Here is a 19,183-nt window from a genome sequence, read left to right on the forward strand (position 1 = left end):
TTTTTACAAGGATCCCCAGAGGCTCTGCTTTTTTCAGCTGGCGTGGCTGAGATTACCACCTGTTCCCATTTCCTCTGACCTCTGGGAAGTCGTTCTACCTTCCCCTACCCCCACTCCCACCAGAAGCTGAAATGACAGCGATCCCCTGCCTCACACTGTGCCCAGGGCCCCTCCCTGCCCCCCAGCTGCAGGCTCTGAGCTCCCTGAGGACAAGCGTAGTACCTGTCTCCTTCCAGACGAAACACCACGCATGCCCTTGAAACATTTGGGAAAGGGTAGGAGCGTGGGACAGAGGGAGGCCTGGTGAACAAGCTGGGCTGAGCTCCCAGCCTCCTGACCTCCAGCTCAAAACTCCCCAGTGGGTGTGAGAGTTTCCTAGGGAACAGGTCTGGCCAGCACCTCCACCAGTCCCATCCCCAGCAGCTGCTTGCCTTAGATCCCCTCCTCTTCCCTGTGGTCTTGACATTGCCTTGATCCAGCTGGGGTTCACGCTTAACCCAGAAAGGGCTAGAAAAAAATGTATGTCTAGGCCCAGCACAAGGCTGCCTTTGTGTGGAGGTCAGATCCCAGCTGCTCTGTGGCCCAACTCAGTGGAGCTGTCCCCGGGAGAACAGCCATCTGGGCAGCTCAGAACCCAGCCTGGGGACCAGAGCTTGAGGACCCTCCAGCTTCTTGGGAACTCAAGGAGACCCAGGTGAACTCTGATTCCTGCAGGCAAGCCTCTAAGAGCTCTCCAGAGGGACTGCAGCTTGGCAGTTAGGAGGCAGGGGCTGGCCAGGGCATGCAGGAGGGGAGAGGACCACACCTAAACGGTCCCAAAGAGGCAGTGTGCCAGTTAAGACTTACACATCTTACTAGCTGTGTCATTCTGAGAACTCACTGAACTTGTCTGAGCTCAGTTTGCCCTACCACATGAGAATGATAAAAGTGCCTACCCCACTGCTGCCATGAAGAGAAGATGAAAGATGAAAGTTTATCCCTGAGCACAGAGCCTAGCATACGGTAAATGTTCAGTAAAAGTTGCTCTTGTTAAGGGGGCAGATGTGTGGGGAAGAACGATTTAACCCCTCTTGTAATGCGCTGAGGCCCCTCTCCCCAAACAGTCTTTGGTACAGATAGTTGCCTTTCCTCAATTTTATGGAAATGGCAGCTTCGAGGCCCCTTCCCACATGTGGCTGCTCCAATGTCCTCTCCCATACAGAGTCTGGAGCCAGGACTCTTGGAGCTGCTGGGGAATCGTGCAGATAAGCCCCAGGGCCAGGCCAGCACACAGTGGGCACTCAAGCCATGGTGAATCTGGATCTTACTGCAGCTGCATTCCAGAGCCCCCCCCCCCTTCAAAACCCTGGAGGCTACATGAGTTAGGGTTCAGAGGAGTGTGACCCACAGGGCAGGCTTGTGGGAGCCAATGAGGTCTGCCTGGCACTGCCCTTGGCAGTGCCTGGGGTCCCTTGGGCAATGGTGCTGAGAAGCCTCCTCAGCCCCTCCCAGATTGTCCCCTTCTTCTTATCACCGGCCCTAGATGCTAAACTCCCAAGGGCAGACCACTCAGCTCAGGCCCAGGCCCAGAGGGAGCTTAAACGTCTGAGGCCAGCTAGAGGTCCTCCTCATCCAGGAAGCACCCTGATCACCCAGTTCCCAGGTAGCAGGCCTTCCTTCCTCAGCCTCTGTGTGCCCTTCACCCAGAGCCTGTCTGCCCTCAGACTAGGAGTTCTCTGAGGGCAGGATACTGTCCATCTCAGTATCCCCAGCAGCCTAGCCCTGCACAGAGGATGGAGAGTCCAGGTTCGCCCCCAGCCTGGCTGTCCCTACCAGGTTCCCGAAGTCCTGATAAACCAGAATGGCTCTGCTGCCTCCCCTACAGTTGACTACTCCTTCCCCACCCCTCCTTTAAAATTGGTGCCCCACTTCCCACCCTCGGCCTTTGCCTGGCCCCTGGCTGCCAGCCCTCTCTGATGGGTCCCTCTCTGGGATTCCCCGCCCGCTTGTTTGAAACCTGTCTATTCTCTGTGCCCCACTGCTGCAGTGCTGCCAGATGCTAACTAAGATTAAGCAACTGAGGCCCAAGGGGCTCGGATTACTTGTTCCTCCTTGGAAACACTCCCGACACGGAATGCTCCACGGGACGCTGAACTTGCACCACATTGGCTCCCTTCCAGCCCCTTGAGTTGCAAAACACCAATGCCATCACTCACAGTCAGGACTTCTGAGCTCCAGGGCTTTGCTGTGCACAGTCCCCGGGTGCTGACAGCTGCTCTATAAGCGCTGCAGAGGGAATTATCCAGTCCAAGGAAAGAAAGCCTGAGCAAGCTGATGGGACCTGCCAGAGGTGACGCAGCAAGCTGCCCTGGCTCTCGGGAAGAGAGCGTGGCAGTTGCCTGGGCCCAGCTGGCCCCTCTCCTGGGCTCTCTCGGTGCCGTTCAAACCCTTCCCCTCAGAAATCGGTCAATGCCTTCCTTGGTCCAGGTCCCTCTTCATCTCTAAGGAAGAGCAGAGAGTCAGAGTCCACTCCAGGAAAGTGCACACCTCAGGCCAGATCCCTGCCGAGGCCACCCCAAGACACCCAGCCTGGGAGAGGGGCAGCTTGTCTGATGGCAGCAGCGAGCCCCGCCGCGGTGAGGGGATTGGCGTTTGATCTCCAAGGGACCAGGCAGCCTGGGGAGCAGGGTATCTGAAGCCCTGGTCTGGTGTCTCCCCTTGTTACACCATTTACGTCTCAGCTTCCTCACAGACCATGGGAATGGTGACCTTGGCCCAGCTTTCTGCCCTCCAGCCCACGACAGAGCTTGTGACAGAGCAGAGAGGTCCCAACTCTGTTCCTGCCCTCACATCAGGCCTGTCCTCTGACCAGGAAAGCCAAGTCAGAAGAAACTCTGAGGGAAGAGTCTTCAGAACAAAGGCTCCAGTCCTCTCCGCCTTCACTGGCCTCTTTATTGCCCCATTTGGGGACGCTTGGAACTGGCCTCCCCAGCTAGTCCCACTTCGAATGCTACCACCCACTCCCCTAAACCCACAATCCCTGTTTAGCCACAAGGAAGACCCCGGATGTACCCACATCGAAGAACATTCTACGAAATACACAAGCAGGGCTTCCCTGGTGGCGCAGTGGTTGAGAGTCCGCCTGCCGATGCAGGGGACACGGGTTTGTGCCCCGGTCTGGGAAGATACCACATGCCGCGGAGCGGCTGGGCCCGTGAGCCATGGCCGCTGAGCCTGCGCGTCCGGAGCCTGTGCTCCGCAACGGGAGAGGCCACAACAGTGAGAGGCCCGCGTACCGCAAAAAAAAAAAAAAAAAAAAATACACAAGCAGTTCAACAGTCAGCTTGTCATCTCCCCCGACCAGCTCCCACCCAAACGAACGCCCAAGGGAGCTGGAGTGGCCTCGGGATCACCACCTGGCTTCTCTGAGGAGCCTGAAGCTGGGCAAATCACAACTGAGCAAACCAGCACTTCAGAGGAAGCTCTTCAGCCCTGAGAGGTGACACAGACCAGCGACAAGACAGCAACAATGTACCATCCCAAGGACAGCACTGAACCCGGGAGGCAGTGACCCTCTGTGCCACGCACTGATACCTTGCATTTTTTTTTAAACGTCTGTTGTTGCTACAATATTGTTGTACAGCCAATAAAAATGAACAAAAGCTGTGTTATTATCATTTTGATGACTCGTCAGGGTAAATGGTAACTCTGTTTCTCACAAGGTGCAATTATCTGGAAGTGAACGTCCTTGAAAGAGCATGTGGCCTCCCAAGCTTCCAGAAACAACTCTGCCAGCTCGGGCCGGCCAGCCTGCCCCTGGGCCCAGTCAACCCGCTTGGACTCTCCAAGGCCTTGCTTATCTGGGCCTCCTCCCATCCTTCAACAACGGCTTGCTCTGGATGAGGCCCCAGCTGTCTTTCTACCTCTGACCTCTCTCCTTCCCAAACTTCTTGAAGAAAAAACTTCCTCCCGCTTCCTTCCATCAGGCTTGGCCCTGATGGCGGCAAAAAGGGTAGGGGCGTGGTGGGGTCCCTGTGGGCATGGAGATCAGGATTTCCGCCTTCCCAGTCCCCCAAAGTTCTGTCCTGCGTGGGTCCCCTGGCTTGCTTCGTTAGTGTCCCGTCAACCCCCTCCAGCACACCCAGTACAGCTCCATCCCTGCCCTGGACCACCCAGCTCTGCCCAGCAGCCTCCCACCTGGCTCACCTGGAGAATTCAACTGGGCATCTTTCACCTTCGCTGGGGACGAGAGCTTGAGAGCATGGCTTAGGGGCTCTTTGGAGAGTGTGTGCCCGTCAGTCAGGGAGCTGGCAGGGGAGAGGGAAAACAATTGTTAGAAGGTGGCAGACTGGCCTGGACTCCTGATGCTGGCCCAGAACACGTCTCAGCAGCCCCGGGGGTGACGATGGCATCTCTGCCTCCCGGGTGAGTCAGGGGAAAAGACCTTAGTAGTTGCAGGAGTTAACCTCACCCCCATGCCACCCTCCCCCTTCAGGTTCTAAGGACTCAGTAGAAAGAAAAATCAAGTCCTGCTCTGCTTTAATTTGCTGTGAGACTCTGGACAAATGCATGCCTCTCTCTGGGCTCAAGTGTCCGCATCTGGACAAAGAAAGGCTTGGGGTCTGGCACTGGAGGATTCTGAGCACCACTCCAGTGGCATGAAAACTTTGAGGGTTGGGAGGTGCCCCCACCCCCTTTCTCTCCACACCCACCAGCCCTCAGGCTTTGGGAATAGCCATGCTTAGAAACTCAGAGTGGAGCTGAGGACACTCCTACAGCTCTCACAAGTCCTAAGCAGGCGCCCAAGTGAGGCCCTCTCCCCTGCAACGGTGTCTGTGAGTGTGCCCTATGTCCATGCCCTGATGGACAGAACAGGCATGGGACCAGAGAAATCTGGGGCTCTTGCCATCTGTCTTCACTCCTGGCCCAGATCCCCCCTTGCCTCCCAGGCTTGGCAGCTCTGGACAATGAATCTCCTCTTCTGGTCAACACAGCCCATGGGGTTACTGGGCCTCCATTATCAACCCAGCCTCACTGCTCCTTGACATGATTCCTCCTCAGGGTTCAACTGGCCCGATCTCAAACTCCTGGGTGGATGAGCAGATGGGGTTCAGCATACACCTCAGGGTCAAGCAGGATTACTCAACTCCAGGGACACCTTTCACAGTCATCGGGTATGTAAACAGAGCCTACTGGAGTTGTGCAGTGTGCAACCTGTGCAGCTGGTCTTGGTAGCACTGAGGGCAGGACCTTGGCTCCAGGGAATCCCACCTGTCTGTCAGGGTGGGGCTGGTCCCATCCCTACCTAGTCCCCAGGCAGCTTGCTCAGTTACCTGCTTCTCACGTTCGTCCTTACTCCTTGCTGGTACAGCAGGTTTAAATTAAGTTTGCAAACACATTCAGGCCCACCTGGTGCCAGTCTGTTTAAGAACCTGAGATAGGTTTTAAAGCAAAAGACATCATGAGGTTATGAAGGGAGGGCAGTGAGGAGGAGGGGGATGAGTGGGGTGCCAAGCTTGTCCCCTTCTTGGGAACTTTGTGAACAAGGCTGGGCCACGGGGCTGAAGCAGCCTTCTGTTGCTATGGTGACCTGCTCCAGGGAGGCTGCCGGAAGGACTGAAAAGATGACAAAGCATGCTTCTGGGGTGAGGCCTGCTGTGCCAGGCAGAGGGAAACAGAGGGTTCTGAACACCGTGGGACTTGTCCTGCTGACTTTGGATCATCAGTTACTGCCATTACTCTCTTGGGTTGTTGAGTAAAAGCTGCCTCCACCTTGGGACAAAGAAGACTATAATGTTATCAAATGACTCCTGCACTCAGGGCAAATGGGGGGACACGCACATCGCTAGGCAGAGGGTCCCACACCGAGAGTCTGGGGGAGGACTGTGAACTTGGTGTAACATCCATGCTCTATCTCGGCCCCTGTCCTCAAAAGATAGGGCTGCCCACAGGGTAAACCAAGTGCTTAAAGCCAATCAGCTTTTGAAATCACCAGCTGTGGGCAGCCACCCCCAAATTAGCCAAGGCGATCACTGGCTGTAATCTCCCACCATCTTAACTGCTTCCTTACAAACAAGCCTGTTTTTAAATCCTCACCATCAAAAGGTACAGGCAGCATTTCTGCCATCTAATAAAATTTGCATAAACTGGTTCTGGTTTTAAAATAGCTAAACAGGTTTCCCTGGGGGCGCAGTGGTTAAGAATCCACCTGCCAATGCAGGGGACACGGGTTCGAGCCCTGATCCGGGAAGATCCCACATGCTGCGGAGCAACTAAGCCCGTGCGCCACAACTACTGAGCCTGTGCTCTAGAGCCGCGAGCCACAACTACTGTGCCCACGTGCCACAACTACTGAAGCCCGCATGCCTAGAGCCCGTGCTCCGCAGCAAGAGAAGCCACTGCAACGAGAAGCCCGCGCACCGCAACAAGGAGTAGCCCCTGATCGCTGCAACTAGAGAAAGCCCAATGCAATGGGCTTTGAAGACCATGCATGCAATGAAGACCCAATGCAGCCAAAAATAAAATAAATTAATTTTTTTAAAAAACACCTAATTATCCAAATGAGTAAAGTATGCTCTTCCTCTTGGTTTGAACCTTCAAGGTTTAGTCCCCTTAGGGGGAGGGTATCCTTGTCCATCATCTGAAACAGAATTTGCTGGACCCCCCTATAACTTTTTCCTGCTCACTTCACTCAAGGTCATACTAGTAACAAACTCTACAGGTCTGGCTTGTAACACAAAAATGAGCGAAACTGCATCGCGTCGAGGGCCATCTGCCCCTTCCCAAGATGGCTGCTGCCTCACACGTCTTTGTTGGCCATGGTCGTCTTTAGTTTTTAATTCTCACCTGCATTACTAGTGGTCACTTCTTGCCACTGTCACTGTGCTGGCCTCTAGCAGCTCACCTCCCTCCTACTTTACAGGGTTTTTTGGTAGCAGACTAGGAAATAAAATATCCAAGCTTGTTAGAATTGTCAGTTAACTCAGAGGAGATGGCTTCCAAAGTGAAATTTATAATGTTTTCCTCAAAGAAAAGAGATTTGGGGAGAAATCCCTTCAGTTTTGACTCCTTAAAAGCATTTTGGGCCCCTTCTAATTCTTGCTGCCATTCCAGAAGGTACAAGTGGCTGGTAAATGACCCCAGCAAGTGAGGTACAACTATTATAGTCAACACGATGAGCCTGGCAAAGGTGATTGACACGGTATCCCCGTCGTTCTGGAATCTTAGGCTCCTCCTGGAATACAGCGCCCCAGAGCTTGGCTCAGTCCCAGAGGCGGAAGTTCCTAAACAGCAGAACGACAGCAATGGTGGGAGAATGGCCCAAGGAGACTGACTTGCCTCTGCTTTACTCATTCCTGGGAGGAAGAAGATCCAAAAAGTATCTCTGGTGAGGACGGGAATTGCTCTCAACCCCAGCTCACACTCCACACACACACATACACACACACACTATGAGCATCTTGCCTTTACTCACTTTCACAGAAGCAAAAACTTCTTCAGCACCTGCCCAGTAGCATGGGGAGCAAGGAAACACTTGAAGGGCATGTGTGAGCAGACATACTGTGAGGTGTGTGGGGCAGGCAGAGGAGCCTGGGAGAGCCCGCACTCTCCTCTCTCTGAACTGGCTCTCCTTTCTCCTCCAATCTTGGCAGAAGAGCTGATGGGAACCATTTAATGACACAGCCTGCCACAAGCTTCCTTCAGCTCCTCCAGGAAGTCCTCCCGGATTATCCTCAACACCTCTCACCCTTGTAGCCCTCAAACACTCAGGTTTGGGCTTTGAAGGCCACACGTGGCTTGGGAAGCTCCTTAAGAGTACGGGTCATGTCTGATTCAACCCTGACCTCTGTCCCTAAGTACTCTCTGGCATGCAGTTGGAGCTCAGTAAATGTTGGTTGGATCTAATTGTTCCCAAGTTGTCACTATGTGTGTGACACGTAAGTCGAGGGGAGCCTTCGTTTTCCATGTGAACCCTTCATGGATGGGGATCCATCTCCTCTTTATTTCTGTGGCTCTTTCTTCCCAATCAACCCTCTGCTCTGTGTGCAGTAGGTGTACAATAAGTGATTTCTTGAAACAATAGAGCGTTGAGATTTACCAGAGTCGGCCTGTTCAAGTCACTTTACTTGCCGTACAACCTTGGGCAAGTCACTGTACCTCTCTGAGCCTAGGTTTTCTGCCTAAATCCTATGGCTGTTGCGAGGATAAGAGGATACATGTAAAGTGCTTAGTAGATCAACAGCTCTCATCCTTACTGGTGAACTCTCATGGATCTTTTGGGGAATAAGTAGGAAGAAATTCTTTGGTGAGATTAGGATGGTGACTAAGTAGGGTGAAAAGACCCAATCCAAGTCTGGGGGTCCAGACACCCTGCCAAGCCTGGGTACTCCCTCTGGGAGGCAGCGTGGGGGCTGGGAGGTGGGAAGAGGGTGGGATCCTTGTTCCTTACATGGTCCTCAGGGTGGAGCTGGCAGACCTGAGCAGGAGTGCCTCTGGCATGGTCACTGAGGGGTGGCCACACCCTGCGAGCTCACCGGGCAGAGAGTGAGAACCTCAGAGAGCTTGTCCCAGCATTCCCCGGGAAAGCCGCATCAGCCCCAGAGAGTTCCAGCACCACAAAACCATCCTGCAATAGAGACACAGCGTGAGTCACCTCGCGGCCTGGCTGGACTAAGGGGGCACCTGCCCTCCTTCCTGGACACGACTCACTGGCTCCCGGCCTCGGTACCAGACTGCAATTTACTGCCTCCTAAGCCCACATGCTCTAATCGCATCAGGAACAATGCAGCATTGCAGGAGGTGGCTGCCTTCGGGCTCCGGGCTCTCTAGTCCCCAGGACCAATCTGTCACCAGGATGAGCAAATACATCAAATTCTTGGGCCTCCTGCTTTGCAAAGACTCTTGCCCACTATTGGCAGCCGTCCGGCCCCACACCCCCGTTTCTTGTTCTGGCTCTCACCTCTCTCTGCTCTGGGGGCAAAGGGAGAACTCTACTCCTATACGCCACAGGATGTTTTCAGTGGAGGGCGTTACCCAAATACTTCCCAAATCCTAAAAGCCCCAAGTAGGGAGAGGAGCAGTGCCTCCTCCAAATCCCATGGTCCTGGCCACACAGGCTGGTCCCTCTGCACAGGCTGGAGCTCTCAACAGTGACCTAGTCTGCAGTGCTGCTTCCCACTGGTTTCCCCATTCCCCTGCACGGTGGACCCCACGTCCCCCACTGCTCTTTAGTCTGCATGACCTGCCTGTCTCACCTTAAAGACCAGTGCCCCTGAAATCTCTCTTGTGATTCCTGACTCCCAACCGGAAGACCCCCACCGAGGACTTAGAGAGGACTGCATGCCGCGAGGGTCTGGCTGCTGCAGGGCACTCACCTTCCTCCTTGGGGCTGGCAGGCACAGAGCTCAACATCCCCTGTGCTCCTTCAGCTAAAGCATCATGGGTGTCGGAGCCAGTGCTGCCGGGTCCCCTGGTTCCAGGTGATGATGCAGTGGGGCTGGGCGTCAGTGGGGACCCACCCCATCCTGCCTTGGGCCTGCGGGTGAGGTGTGGCCCCAGATACCTTTGACCCATCTGGCTCAGGTCCTAGCTGCTCACCTGTGAGGCTTACATAAAGAGGGCAGGAGGCAGGGGAGGGGTCTAGACGCCAGTGCAGGTGGGTATGTTGGCTGTCATCCTTGGTAGAGCCACACAAGGACACTGTTCCTGCCACTGGGCCCCCCACCTGGAGCCAGCCCTGGGCCCCAGGGGCTGGGCAGGAGGTTTGACCTTTTTTTTTTTTTTAACTTTTCTTTACTAAATGCATGTATTGTGCCAAGTGCTTTATGTGCTTTATGAGCTTTAAAGCTCTTTGCATTCTCCCAACAACCTAATATGGAATGTAGTAATAGTCTCATTTTGCAGGTGAGGTGACAGAGGCCCAGAGAGTTTTAGACTTGTTCAGTGTCACACACCCAGCAAGAGGCAGAGATGGCATTGGAAATCCAGGTCTCCATAACTGGCCCTGAAACCAGGACACCACATAAGCTAGATCTAACCATTATTTGCATCATAAAATTCAGCCAGGACTTCCCTGGTGGCGCAGTGGTTGAGAGTCTGCCTGCCGATGCAGGGGACACGGGTTCGTGCCCCGGTCCGGGAAGATCCCACATGCCGCAGAGCGGCTGGGCCCATGAGCCATGGCCACTGAGCCTGCGCGTCCGGAGCCTGTGCTCCACAGCGGGAGAGGCCACTACAGTGAGAGGCCTGCGTACCGGAAAAAAAAAAAATTCAGCCAACAGCTCCATCTCACATTGCCTCTGGCAAGCCCCTCTTCCATGGTAACAATATCTCTGCACGTTGCCCTCTTGTCCTCAAACGCCCCCTCCACTTGCACCTCATTCCAGAGACTCTCAGGTTTGTGGCATTAAACCTGCATCTTCTAAAACCTGGGCCATGCTCTCTAGAAACCCCCCTCCCAACCACTGTGCTGTTTTGCCTCCCACTCCCATCACCCCAGAGTTACCGCCCCACCTTAGTTTTCACCTGCCAAACTGCCTTGGGGTGAGTGGGGATTGGATGAAGTAAAAAAATGGAGGCAGTCCCACTGGATGTTAGGGGGAACTTAAGTCCTAATTCGAAGGCTAAGAGTCAGGGCATAGCAGCAGGATGGGGCAGGAGTTATTCCAAGGCCCTCCACCCAGTCAGATGGTAGATGACTTCCAGATTGCTACACTAAGCTGGCATGTCACTACCAGCACACCAACTTCAAGAGAATTCTGCCCTTTCAAATTCCAGTTTGTTTTTTGGCTGCACTGCGTGGCACGTGAGGTCTTAGTTCCGCAACCAGGGATTGAACCTGTGACCCTGCATTGGAAACGCGGAGTCTTAACCACTGGACCACCAGGGAAGTCCCAAATTCCAGTTTCTTAATGGCCTTTTCCCCCAGTGATCCTTGCCCACTGCCACCTCAGGGCACCCTGACAATTTGGGTTCGGGGTGTTGGTCCTGAGCCTCCCATGAGTTATGAGCCCTTTGAGAAACTGCTGGGAGCCCTCCCCTGGCCCCACCATCAATGTTTGCAGATGCTCTCTTGCAGTTTCAGGGCACCCAGGGGGCTTGGGAAGCCCATGCTATATTAACAACCAACCCGGTGAACCCCAGAAGGGAATGCAGACTCTTCCTCTGTCCTGAAGAGAATACAGGCTGCCCCTCTTCTCCTCCTCCTGCTTTCCTAGTGAGGACAGAGCATTGTTATTGATGATAGGAGTTGGCACTGGGGGTCGATGTGGGTGGACATGGTGGGAGAAGTGTCCTCACTTCGGGGGGCTAGCAGGAACATGTGTCCAGATCCCTCAGCCCCTCCCGGGCAGCTCGACAGCCACTCTGGATGTAGAGTTCCCAAACTGACGAGGAGGCTGGGCAAACGGGCTTATTCTAGGCAGGAAGGCTTGGGAAATGTGTCATCTTCCCTTTCTATCCCCTAGCACAGGGAGATCAGCTCGTGCTTTGTGACCACCTAGAGGGGTGGGATAAGGAGGGTGGGAGGGAGGGAGGGAGGGAGATGCAAGAGGGAAGAGATGTGGGGACATACGTATATGTATAACTGATTCACTTTGTTATAAAGCAGAAACTAACACACCATTGTAAAGCAATTACACTCCAATAAAGATGTTAAAAAGAACAAAACAAAACAGAAAAGCCACAAGGTTGCCTCCCCCTGGCAGAAGCTTCCAACTGTTCTTCAGGCCCTTCCTCCTCCCAGAAGCCCTCTGGGAGGGACCCCCAGCTCTCATGTTTCTTCCTGGAGCTGCCCTGGCTGAGCCCATCCCAGAGCACTTAACATTGAGAGTCTGGGTGTTGCTTTTTAAAACATAATTGTCTACCATGAGATAAAAAACTTAAGCCCATATTCTCAGAGCTGGAAATGATCTCTCCCCGCCCCATGACGGACGGCTCTGCGACTCTCCTCCTTCCTACTATGATTATTGACTGAGTGCCTCCTCTGCAGACATTGCAGGGGCCCTGGGGGCAGAGGTGAGCCCATTGAGCCTGGTCCCTGCCTGGAAGGCTTGGAGATGATGGGACTGACAGTCAAAAAACAAAGATGCATTCAAGGTCACTGTGGGGTCACCAGACCCAGGCTGGGGTAGGGGGTACAGCAAAATTAAAGGGAGAAAGTTGGATAGGGGTGAAGGTTTATTTTATGAGAGGCAGAGGGTAAGCGTCCCAGGCAATGGTGCAGCAGGGGATGCTGGTGCAGACAGAAGAGGATACAGGGCCCTGGTCATAGACTCAGGCTGTGGACCGTCCCCGGCCTTGGTTCCCCAGCTCACAGGGGGACCTTGGCCAATGCAGAGATCTTTTGGGGATCCATGGTCTCTTGGAAAGGGTGAGGACGGGGCAAGGGTGGTCTAAGACATATCCCCCCAGATCCACCAGAAGGAACATATTTGGGGCAGGCACTCAGGGGCCCTTGACTGTGACTGAGCCCCCAGTCTAAGGGCCCAACAGCAGAGTGTTTGCTGAGAGGCCAAAGGCTAGTCCCAGCTTCACCTTGGCTCCCACCATCCATGGTGGTGGGGCCGTCCCGCCAGCCAGCTGACTTCTAACCCAATTGGCAGTGGCTCAGTGTTTAACCCTGTCTAGCTAATCACACAGTCTGCACGGTCACACTGAACTCCCCTGCAAAGCCTGGAAGGAGTCTGGTCATGCCCAAGACAGGTCCCTGGGCACTGGGACATCTGGATTCTAGCCCAGGTTCTGCCTTAGTTGGGTAAACTTGGGCAAGTTCCTGCTCCTCTCTGGGACTCAGTTTCCTCAGGTAAGTCACAGACAGAGGGCCTTCCAGTTTTCTGTCTATGACTGGTGATTTGGGGGCCTGAGCTGGAATTCTGCTGCACCAGGCAGAGACAAGGCTACGAGGTTGGGTGTTACTAGGCTCCCATGCCTGAGGAGCCGGGGGAAAACAAGGCAAGAATAACGATAGTAATGGCTAATAGCTAACAGGTATGCAGCACTAACTGTGCGCCAGGCAATGTTCTGTGCACCTTACACATATATTAATGCATTTAATCCTCACAACAGCCCCGTAAGGTAATTCCTATCACTATCCCCACTTTACAGATGAGGAAGCTGAAGTACAAGGAGATTATGTAACTTGCTCAAGGTCTTTCAGTTAGCAGAGTAGAATGCAAATTTGCGCAAGTGGGCTTCAGTGTTTATGCTCTTAACCAACAGGCTATACCTCAATAGTCTCAGGTCTACTGGGTGATTCGAGTGGGTGGGACAGGGGCAAAAGGGTGGGAAGTGTAGAAAGGTGGGCATCCCATGGTCCTCTAAACTCCTGCTTCCAATCATTCATCATTAGACCCTTCTTTACACCCTTCCTCCAAAATTTTGAAAAATTTTGTATATAGCCAAGGTTTAAACTGTCAAACCATTTTCTTATGTTGCATTGATGACAGACACAGATAACTGTCAACTGGTGTTTTGAATCATCGTTGGGAGAGCAGTATGAAGCTTGGAGTTGACATAATTCCAACACAAAGCAAAGACTCCGAGAAAATTGCCATCTCCCATCACTTGCCATTTTTACGTGAAGTACCACGAGTTTGACTTCGGGCACACTTCTGTTAGGACTTCAGTTACTCCATCTATAAAATGAAGGGGTGGAAGGGATAGTCTCTAAGTCCCAGCTCTGATGATAGGTGGTCTTCCATGTTTCTACTAAGGAGATGAGAGGAAGGAAGAATACTGCCCACTCCTCGGCCAGAGGAAATTCATGGTGCCAGGTTGGGGGCAAAGCTGGGAGTTAGACTTCTACCAACAGGGGTGTCGTGTCCCTGCAGCACATGAATGTTGGCTCCCAGACTTGGTCCCTGCCCTAGAGGAGCCCACAGTCTAAAGAGGAGAGTGAAGGAGAGAGGCACGTACATGGCCTGTATACAGGAGAGGTATCTGTGAGCATGGCAGGCAAGGGGGTCACGAGGTAGAGGCACAGCGCTGTGGGAGCCTGATCTTTTAGGGGAACATGGTTTCACTTTTTTAAAAGTGAGAACTAACATTTACTGAGCAATTAGTATGTGCCAGGTGCTGTTCCAATTGCGTTACATGTGTTAACTTATTTACTTATCTCAACGATCTTATAAAGTAGGTACTAAATTAGAATCCCCCATCTAATTGGAAATGGAAGGACAAAGAGATGAAGTAACTTGCTGAAGGTTATACAGCTTGTAATTGGAATAGCTGGGATTCAAATCCAGGCAATCTGATTCCAGATTTTATGTTCGGAACCACCATATGCTCTGCCTAAAATTGGGTGGGGCTCTCTGAAGCTCCTTATGCCTCTCCACACACTTCAGCAACATGGGTTTTCTTAGGAGCAACTGGCTCAGAAAGGCAGAGCATTGTGGCTGAGACACTAGTTTAATGCACATGTATTTTAAATTCTGCAAATCAGCATACTCCTGACATATCACAGTATCCACCATATAACAAAAAAATGATCAGACATCTGAAAAAGCAGGGAATGTGAGCCAAAATCAAGGGGAAGAAAACAGCCAATAGAAACAACTCAGGTATGACGCAGATGTTAGAATAAATATACAAAGGCTTTAAAACAGCTACTAACACGTTTGATAATTTAAAGAAAAAATGATAACTGATGAACAGATGGAGAATTGCAACATAAAAATAGAAAGTATAAGAAAAGTACAATCTCTGAAATGAAAAATTCACCAGATGAGCTTAACAGCAGATTGGAAACTACCCCCCCCAAAAAAAGTTCATGCACATGAAGGCAGAATAATAGAAATTATTTAATCCAAATACTAGAGAGAAAAAAGATTTTTTAATTGAACAGAATGAAACATCGTTGAAAGAAATTAACAAAGAGCTAAGCAAATGCAAAGGCATCTCAAGATCAAAACACTTAATATTGTTAAGATGGCAATAATAATATTGTTAAGATAGCCAAATTGGGTATTCCATGGTGGTGCAGTCGTTGGGAATCTGCCTGCCAATGCAGGGGACGCGGGTTTGAGCTCTGGTCCGGGAGGATCCCACATGCCGTAAAGCAGCTAAGCCCGTGCACCACAACTACTAAGCCTGTGCTCTAGAGCCCGCAAACCACAACTACTGAGCCCACGCGCCACAACTACTGAAGTCCACGCGCCTAGAGACAGTGCTCTGCAACAAGAGAAGACACCGCAATGAGAGGCTCACGCACCGCAATGAAGAGTAGCCCCCGCTCACCGCAACTGGAGAAGGCCCACGCGCAGCAACGAAGACCCAATGCAGCCAGGGATAAATAAATAAAATTAATTAATTAAAAAAAACCATTTTTAAAAAAAGATAGCCAAATTGATCTATTGGTCAACATAATCTCTATCAAAATCCTAGCTGGCATTTTGGCAGAAATTAACAAACTGGTCTAAAATTACTATGAAACTTCCAAAGACCCAGGATAGATGAAACAATCTTGAAAAAGACCGAAGTTGGAGGACCACACTTCTTGATTTCAAAACATACTATAAACCTACACTACAGTAATCAGGACAAAGTGATACTGGCATAGGATAGACATATAGATGAATGGAATAGAATATAGGATTCAGAAATCCACCTTCACATTTATAGTTAACTGATTTTCAACAAGGGTGCCATGCCAATTCAATGCAGAAAGTATACTTTTCAACAAATGGTACAAATCAACAAATGGTGCTGGGACAACTCAATATCCACATGCAAAAGAATAAAGTTGGACCCTTTCCTCATACCATACACAAAAAGTTAACTCAAAATGTATCAAAGACCAAAATGTAAGAGCTTAAACTGTAAAAATATTAGAAGAAAATCTATGTGGACTTAAGTTGTTATTTTTTTGTATTTTTGGCCATGCCACATGGCTTGTGGGATCTTAGTTGCCTGACCAGGGGTGGAACCCACACCCTAGGCAGTGAAAGCACAGAGGTGGACTTCAATTAGGTAAAGCCTTCTTAGCTATGATACCAGAAGTACAAGCAACAAAACAAAAACAGGTAAATTGGACTACATCAAGATTAAACCTCTTAGTGCTTCAAAGGACACCATCAAGAAGGTGAAAAGATAACCCACAGAATGGAAGGAAATATCTGTAAATCATTTATCTGATAAGAGAATTGTATAGAATATATGAAGAACTCTAACAATTCAGCAACAACAAAAAAGGAAAGAAAAAAGAAAAATAACCCAATTAAAACTGGGCAATGATTTGAATAGACATTTCCCCAAAGAAGACATACAAATGGACAACAAGCACATTAAAGGATGTTCAACCTCATCAGCTATCAGGAAATGCAAATCAAAACCAGAATGAGAAAACACTTCATACCCACTGGAATGGCTGTTTATAAAATACAGATACTGGGCTTCCCTGGTGGCGCAGTGGTTGACAGTCCGCCTGCCGATGCAGGGGACACGGGTTTGTGCCCCGGTCCAGGATGATCCCACATGCTGCAGAGCGGCTGGGCCCGTGAGCCATGGCCGCTAAGCCTGTGCGTCCGGAGCCTGTACTCCGCAACGGGAGAGGCCACAACAGTGAGAGGCCCGCATACCGCAAAAAAATATATAATAAAATAAATAAAATACAGATACTAACAGTGTTGGTGAGGATGTGGAGAAATTGGAACTCTTGTACACTGCTGGTGGTAATGCAGCTGCTTTGGAAAACAGTCTGCTAGTTCCTCAAAAGGTTATACATAGAGTTACAATATGACCAAACAATTCCACTTCTAGCTTTATACCCAAAAGAAATTAAAACATATGTCCATACAAAAACTTGTACATAAATGTTCATTGGAGCATTATTCATAATAGCCAGAAAATGAAAACTCAAATGTCCATCAACTGATGACTGGGTAAACAAAATGTGGCATGTCCGTACACTGGAACATTATTTGGCCATAAAAGGAATGAAGTACTGATACATGATACCACACAGATGAATCATGAAAATATCATGCTAAGTGAAAGAAGCCATTCACAATAGATGATATATTATATCAGTTCATTTAAGTGAGAGGTCTAGAATAAGCAGATCTATAGAGACAAAAAGCAGATTTGTGGTTGCCTAGGGCTGGAGGCTTGAGGGGAAATGGAGAGTGACTGCTAATGGGTCTAGGGTTTCTTCTGGGGTAATGAAAATATTTTTAAATGGACTGTGGGGAATTCCCTGGAGGTCCAGTGATTAAGACTCCATGCTTCCACTTCAAGAGACAAGGGTTCATTCCTGGTCAGGGAACTAAGATCCCACATGCCTCACAGCACAGCCACAAAAAAATAATAATAAAATAAAATGGACTGTGGTGATGTTTGCACAACTCTGAGAATATACTAAAACCCACTGGATTTTATACTTTAAATGGGTAAATTTTATGGCATGTAGTTTATATCTCAATAAAGTTGTTATATTAAAAAAAAATGAACAGAGCCTCAGTTACCTGTGAGATAACATCAAATATCTTTCAAAAAACATCTTTCAAAATGAAAGCAAATATAAAATGGATAACCAACAAGGACCTACTGTATAGCACAGGGAATTATACTCAATATCTTACAATAACCTCTAATGGAAAAGAATCTAAAACTATATATATATATATATATATATATATATATATATATATATATATGACTGAATCATTTTGCTGGACACCTGAACCTAACACAACATTGTAAATCAACTATATTTCAATTCAAAACAAAGTGAAATAATGACATTTCATTTAAATGCAGGATGGGAGGATTTTTCACCAGCGCACTTCTGTGATGGTTTGAAATCATGTCTGCAAATTCTTTACACTATTCCCATCAATAGGCTGAGTTTTTTTCTCTTCTCCTTGAATATGGGATAGCCTTAATGACCAGCTTCTAAGAAATACAATGTAGTAGAAGTGACACTATGTAATTTCCAAAGCTAGATCATAAAAGGTGATACGGTTTTCACCTGACTCTCTCAGGATACACGTTTTTTGGATCCCTGACCCACCATGTCAGAAATCTGGCTACCTTGAAGCCACCATGAAGGAGACCATGTGAAGAAGCTACATAGAAATAGAGATACTGAGGCTCCCCAGCTGTTCCCAATCCCAGCTTATTGAGTCTTACCACCTCAGGCATCAGACATATGAGTAAAGAAAACTTTGAGATGGCCCTGGGCCCAGCCACCAGCTGTCATGTCAAGAAGACACTTAAGCAGCCTATAGAGAGGTCCACTGGCAAAACTAAAGTCTCTGGGCAACACCAATGTAGTAAGTTGAAAAATGCCCCACCCCCCCTGCAAATATTCATCTCCTAATCTCTGGAAACTGAATATTATCTTACATGTCTTTACATGCCTCTCCTCCCCACCCCCTAAAAAAGGATTTTGCAGATGTGATTAAATTAAGGATCTTGAGACAGGGACATTATCCTGGATTATCCAGGTGGGCATTAAATGCACTCACTTGTATCCTTACATGAGGGAGGCAGAAGGAGATTTGACACACACACAGAAGAGAAGGCAAAATGACCACAGAGGCAGAGATTGGAGTGGTGCGACCACAAGCCAAGGGTGGATGCGGGTAGCCTCCAGGAGATGGAAGAGGTCAAGAACGGATTCTCTCCTAGAGCCTCTGGAGGGAGCACAACCCTGCTGACACCTTGATTTAAGCCCTGTGAAACTGATTTCAGACTTCTGGCTTCCAGAACTATGAAAGAATAAAGTTCTGTCTTAAACCACCAAGCTTGTGGTAATTTGTTAAAGTGGCAACAGGAAACTAACACAGCCAGTGAGGAACAGAGGTCTACCAACGACCTTATAAGTGAGCTTGAAAGAGGGTCTTCCAATTCCAGATGAGTATTACCCTGGCTGACATCTTGGCTGTAACCTCATGAGAGACCCTGAGCCAGAACCACTTAACTAAGTTGCTCCTGAATTACTGACCCATATAAACCATGAGAGATAATAAATGATTGTTGTTGGTTTGAGGCACCACAGTTTTGAGTGATTTGTTAAGCAGCAAGAGATTAACTAGGACACCTTCACTACAAGAAATGCTATAGGGATTTATTCGGGCTGATAGGAATTACACCAGATGAAAACATGGATTTACAAGAAGGAATGAAGATCAGTGGAAATGCTAAATATATTAGAAACAAGACAAGGATGCCCACTCTTACTACCTCTATTCAGCATTATATTGGA

General features: G+C 49.7%; 1 protein-coding gene across 1 annotated transcript in view; it reads right to left on the reverse strand.

Annotated features, from left to right (window-relative positions):
- Nucleotides 1-9,407, reverse strand: part of ACSBG1 (acyl-CoA synthetase bubblegum family member 1) — a 31,968-nt gene extending 22,561 nt beyond the window's left edge. The window contains exons 1-4 of the mRNA XM_089906934.1: nt 9,309-9,407; nt 8,429-8,513; nt 5,313-5,411; nt 4,186-4,286 (exon numbers count right to left, since the gene is read on the reverse strand). Of these exons, the coding sequence (XP_089763060.1) occupies nt 4,186-4,286; nt 5,313-5,411; nt 8,429-8,513; nt 9,309-9,390 (367 nt within the window). The 5' untranslated portion in view covers nt 9,391-9,407. The remainder of the gene's footprint in view (nt 1-4,185; nt 4,287-5,312; nt 5,412-8,428; nt 8,514-9,308) is intronic.
- Nucleotides 9,408-19,183: the final 9,776 nt, after the last annotated feature.

The sequence above is a fragment of the Delphinapterus leucas genome, chromosome 2 (assembly GCF_059928025.1).
Source record: "Delphinapterus leucas isolate spDelLeu-1000000601 "Yukka" chromosome 2, BTC_Dleu_Yukka2, whole genome shotgun sequence".
NCBI lineage: Eukaryota > Metazoa > Chordata > Mammalia > Artiodactyla > Monodontidae > Delphinapterus > Delphinapterus leucas.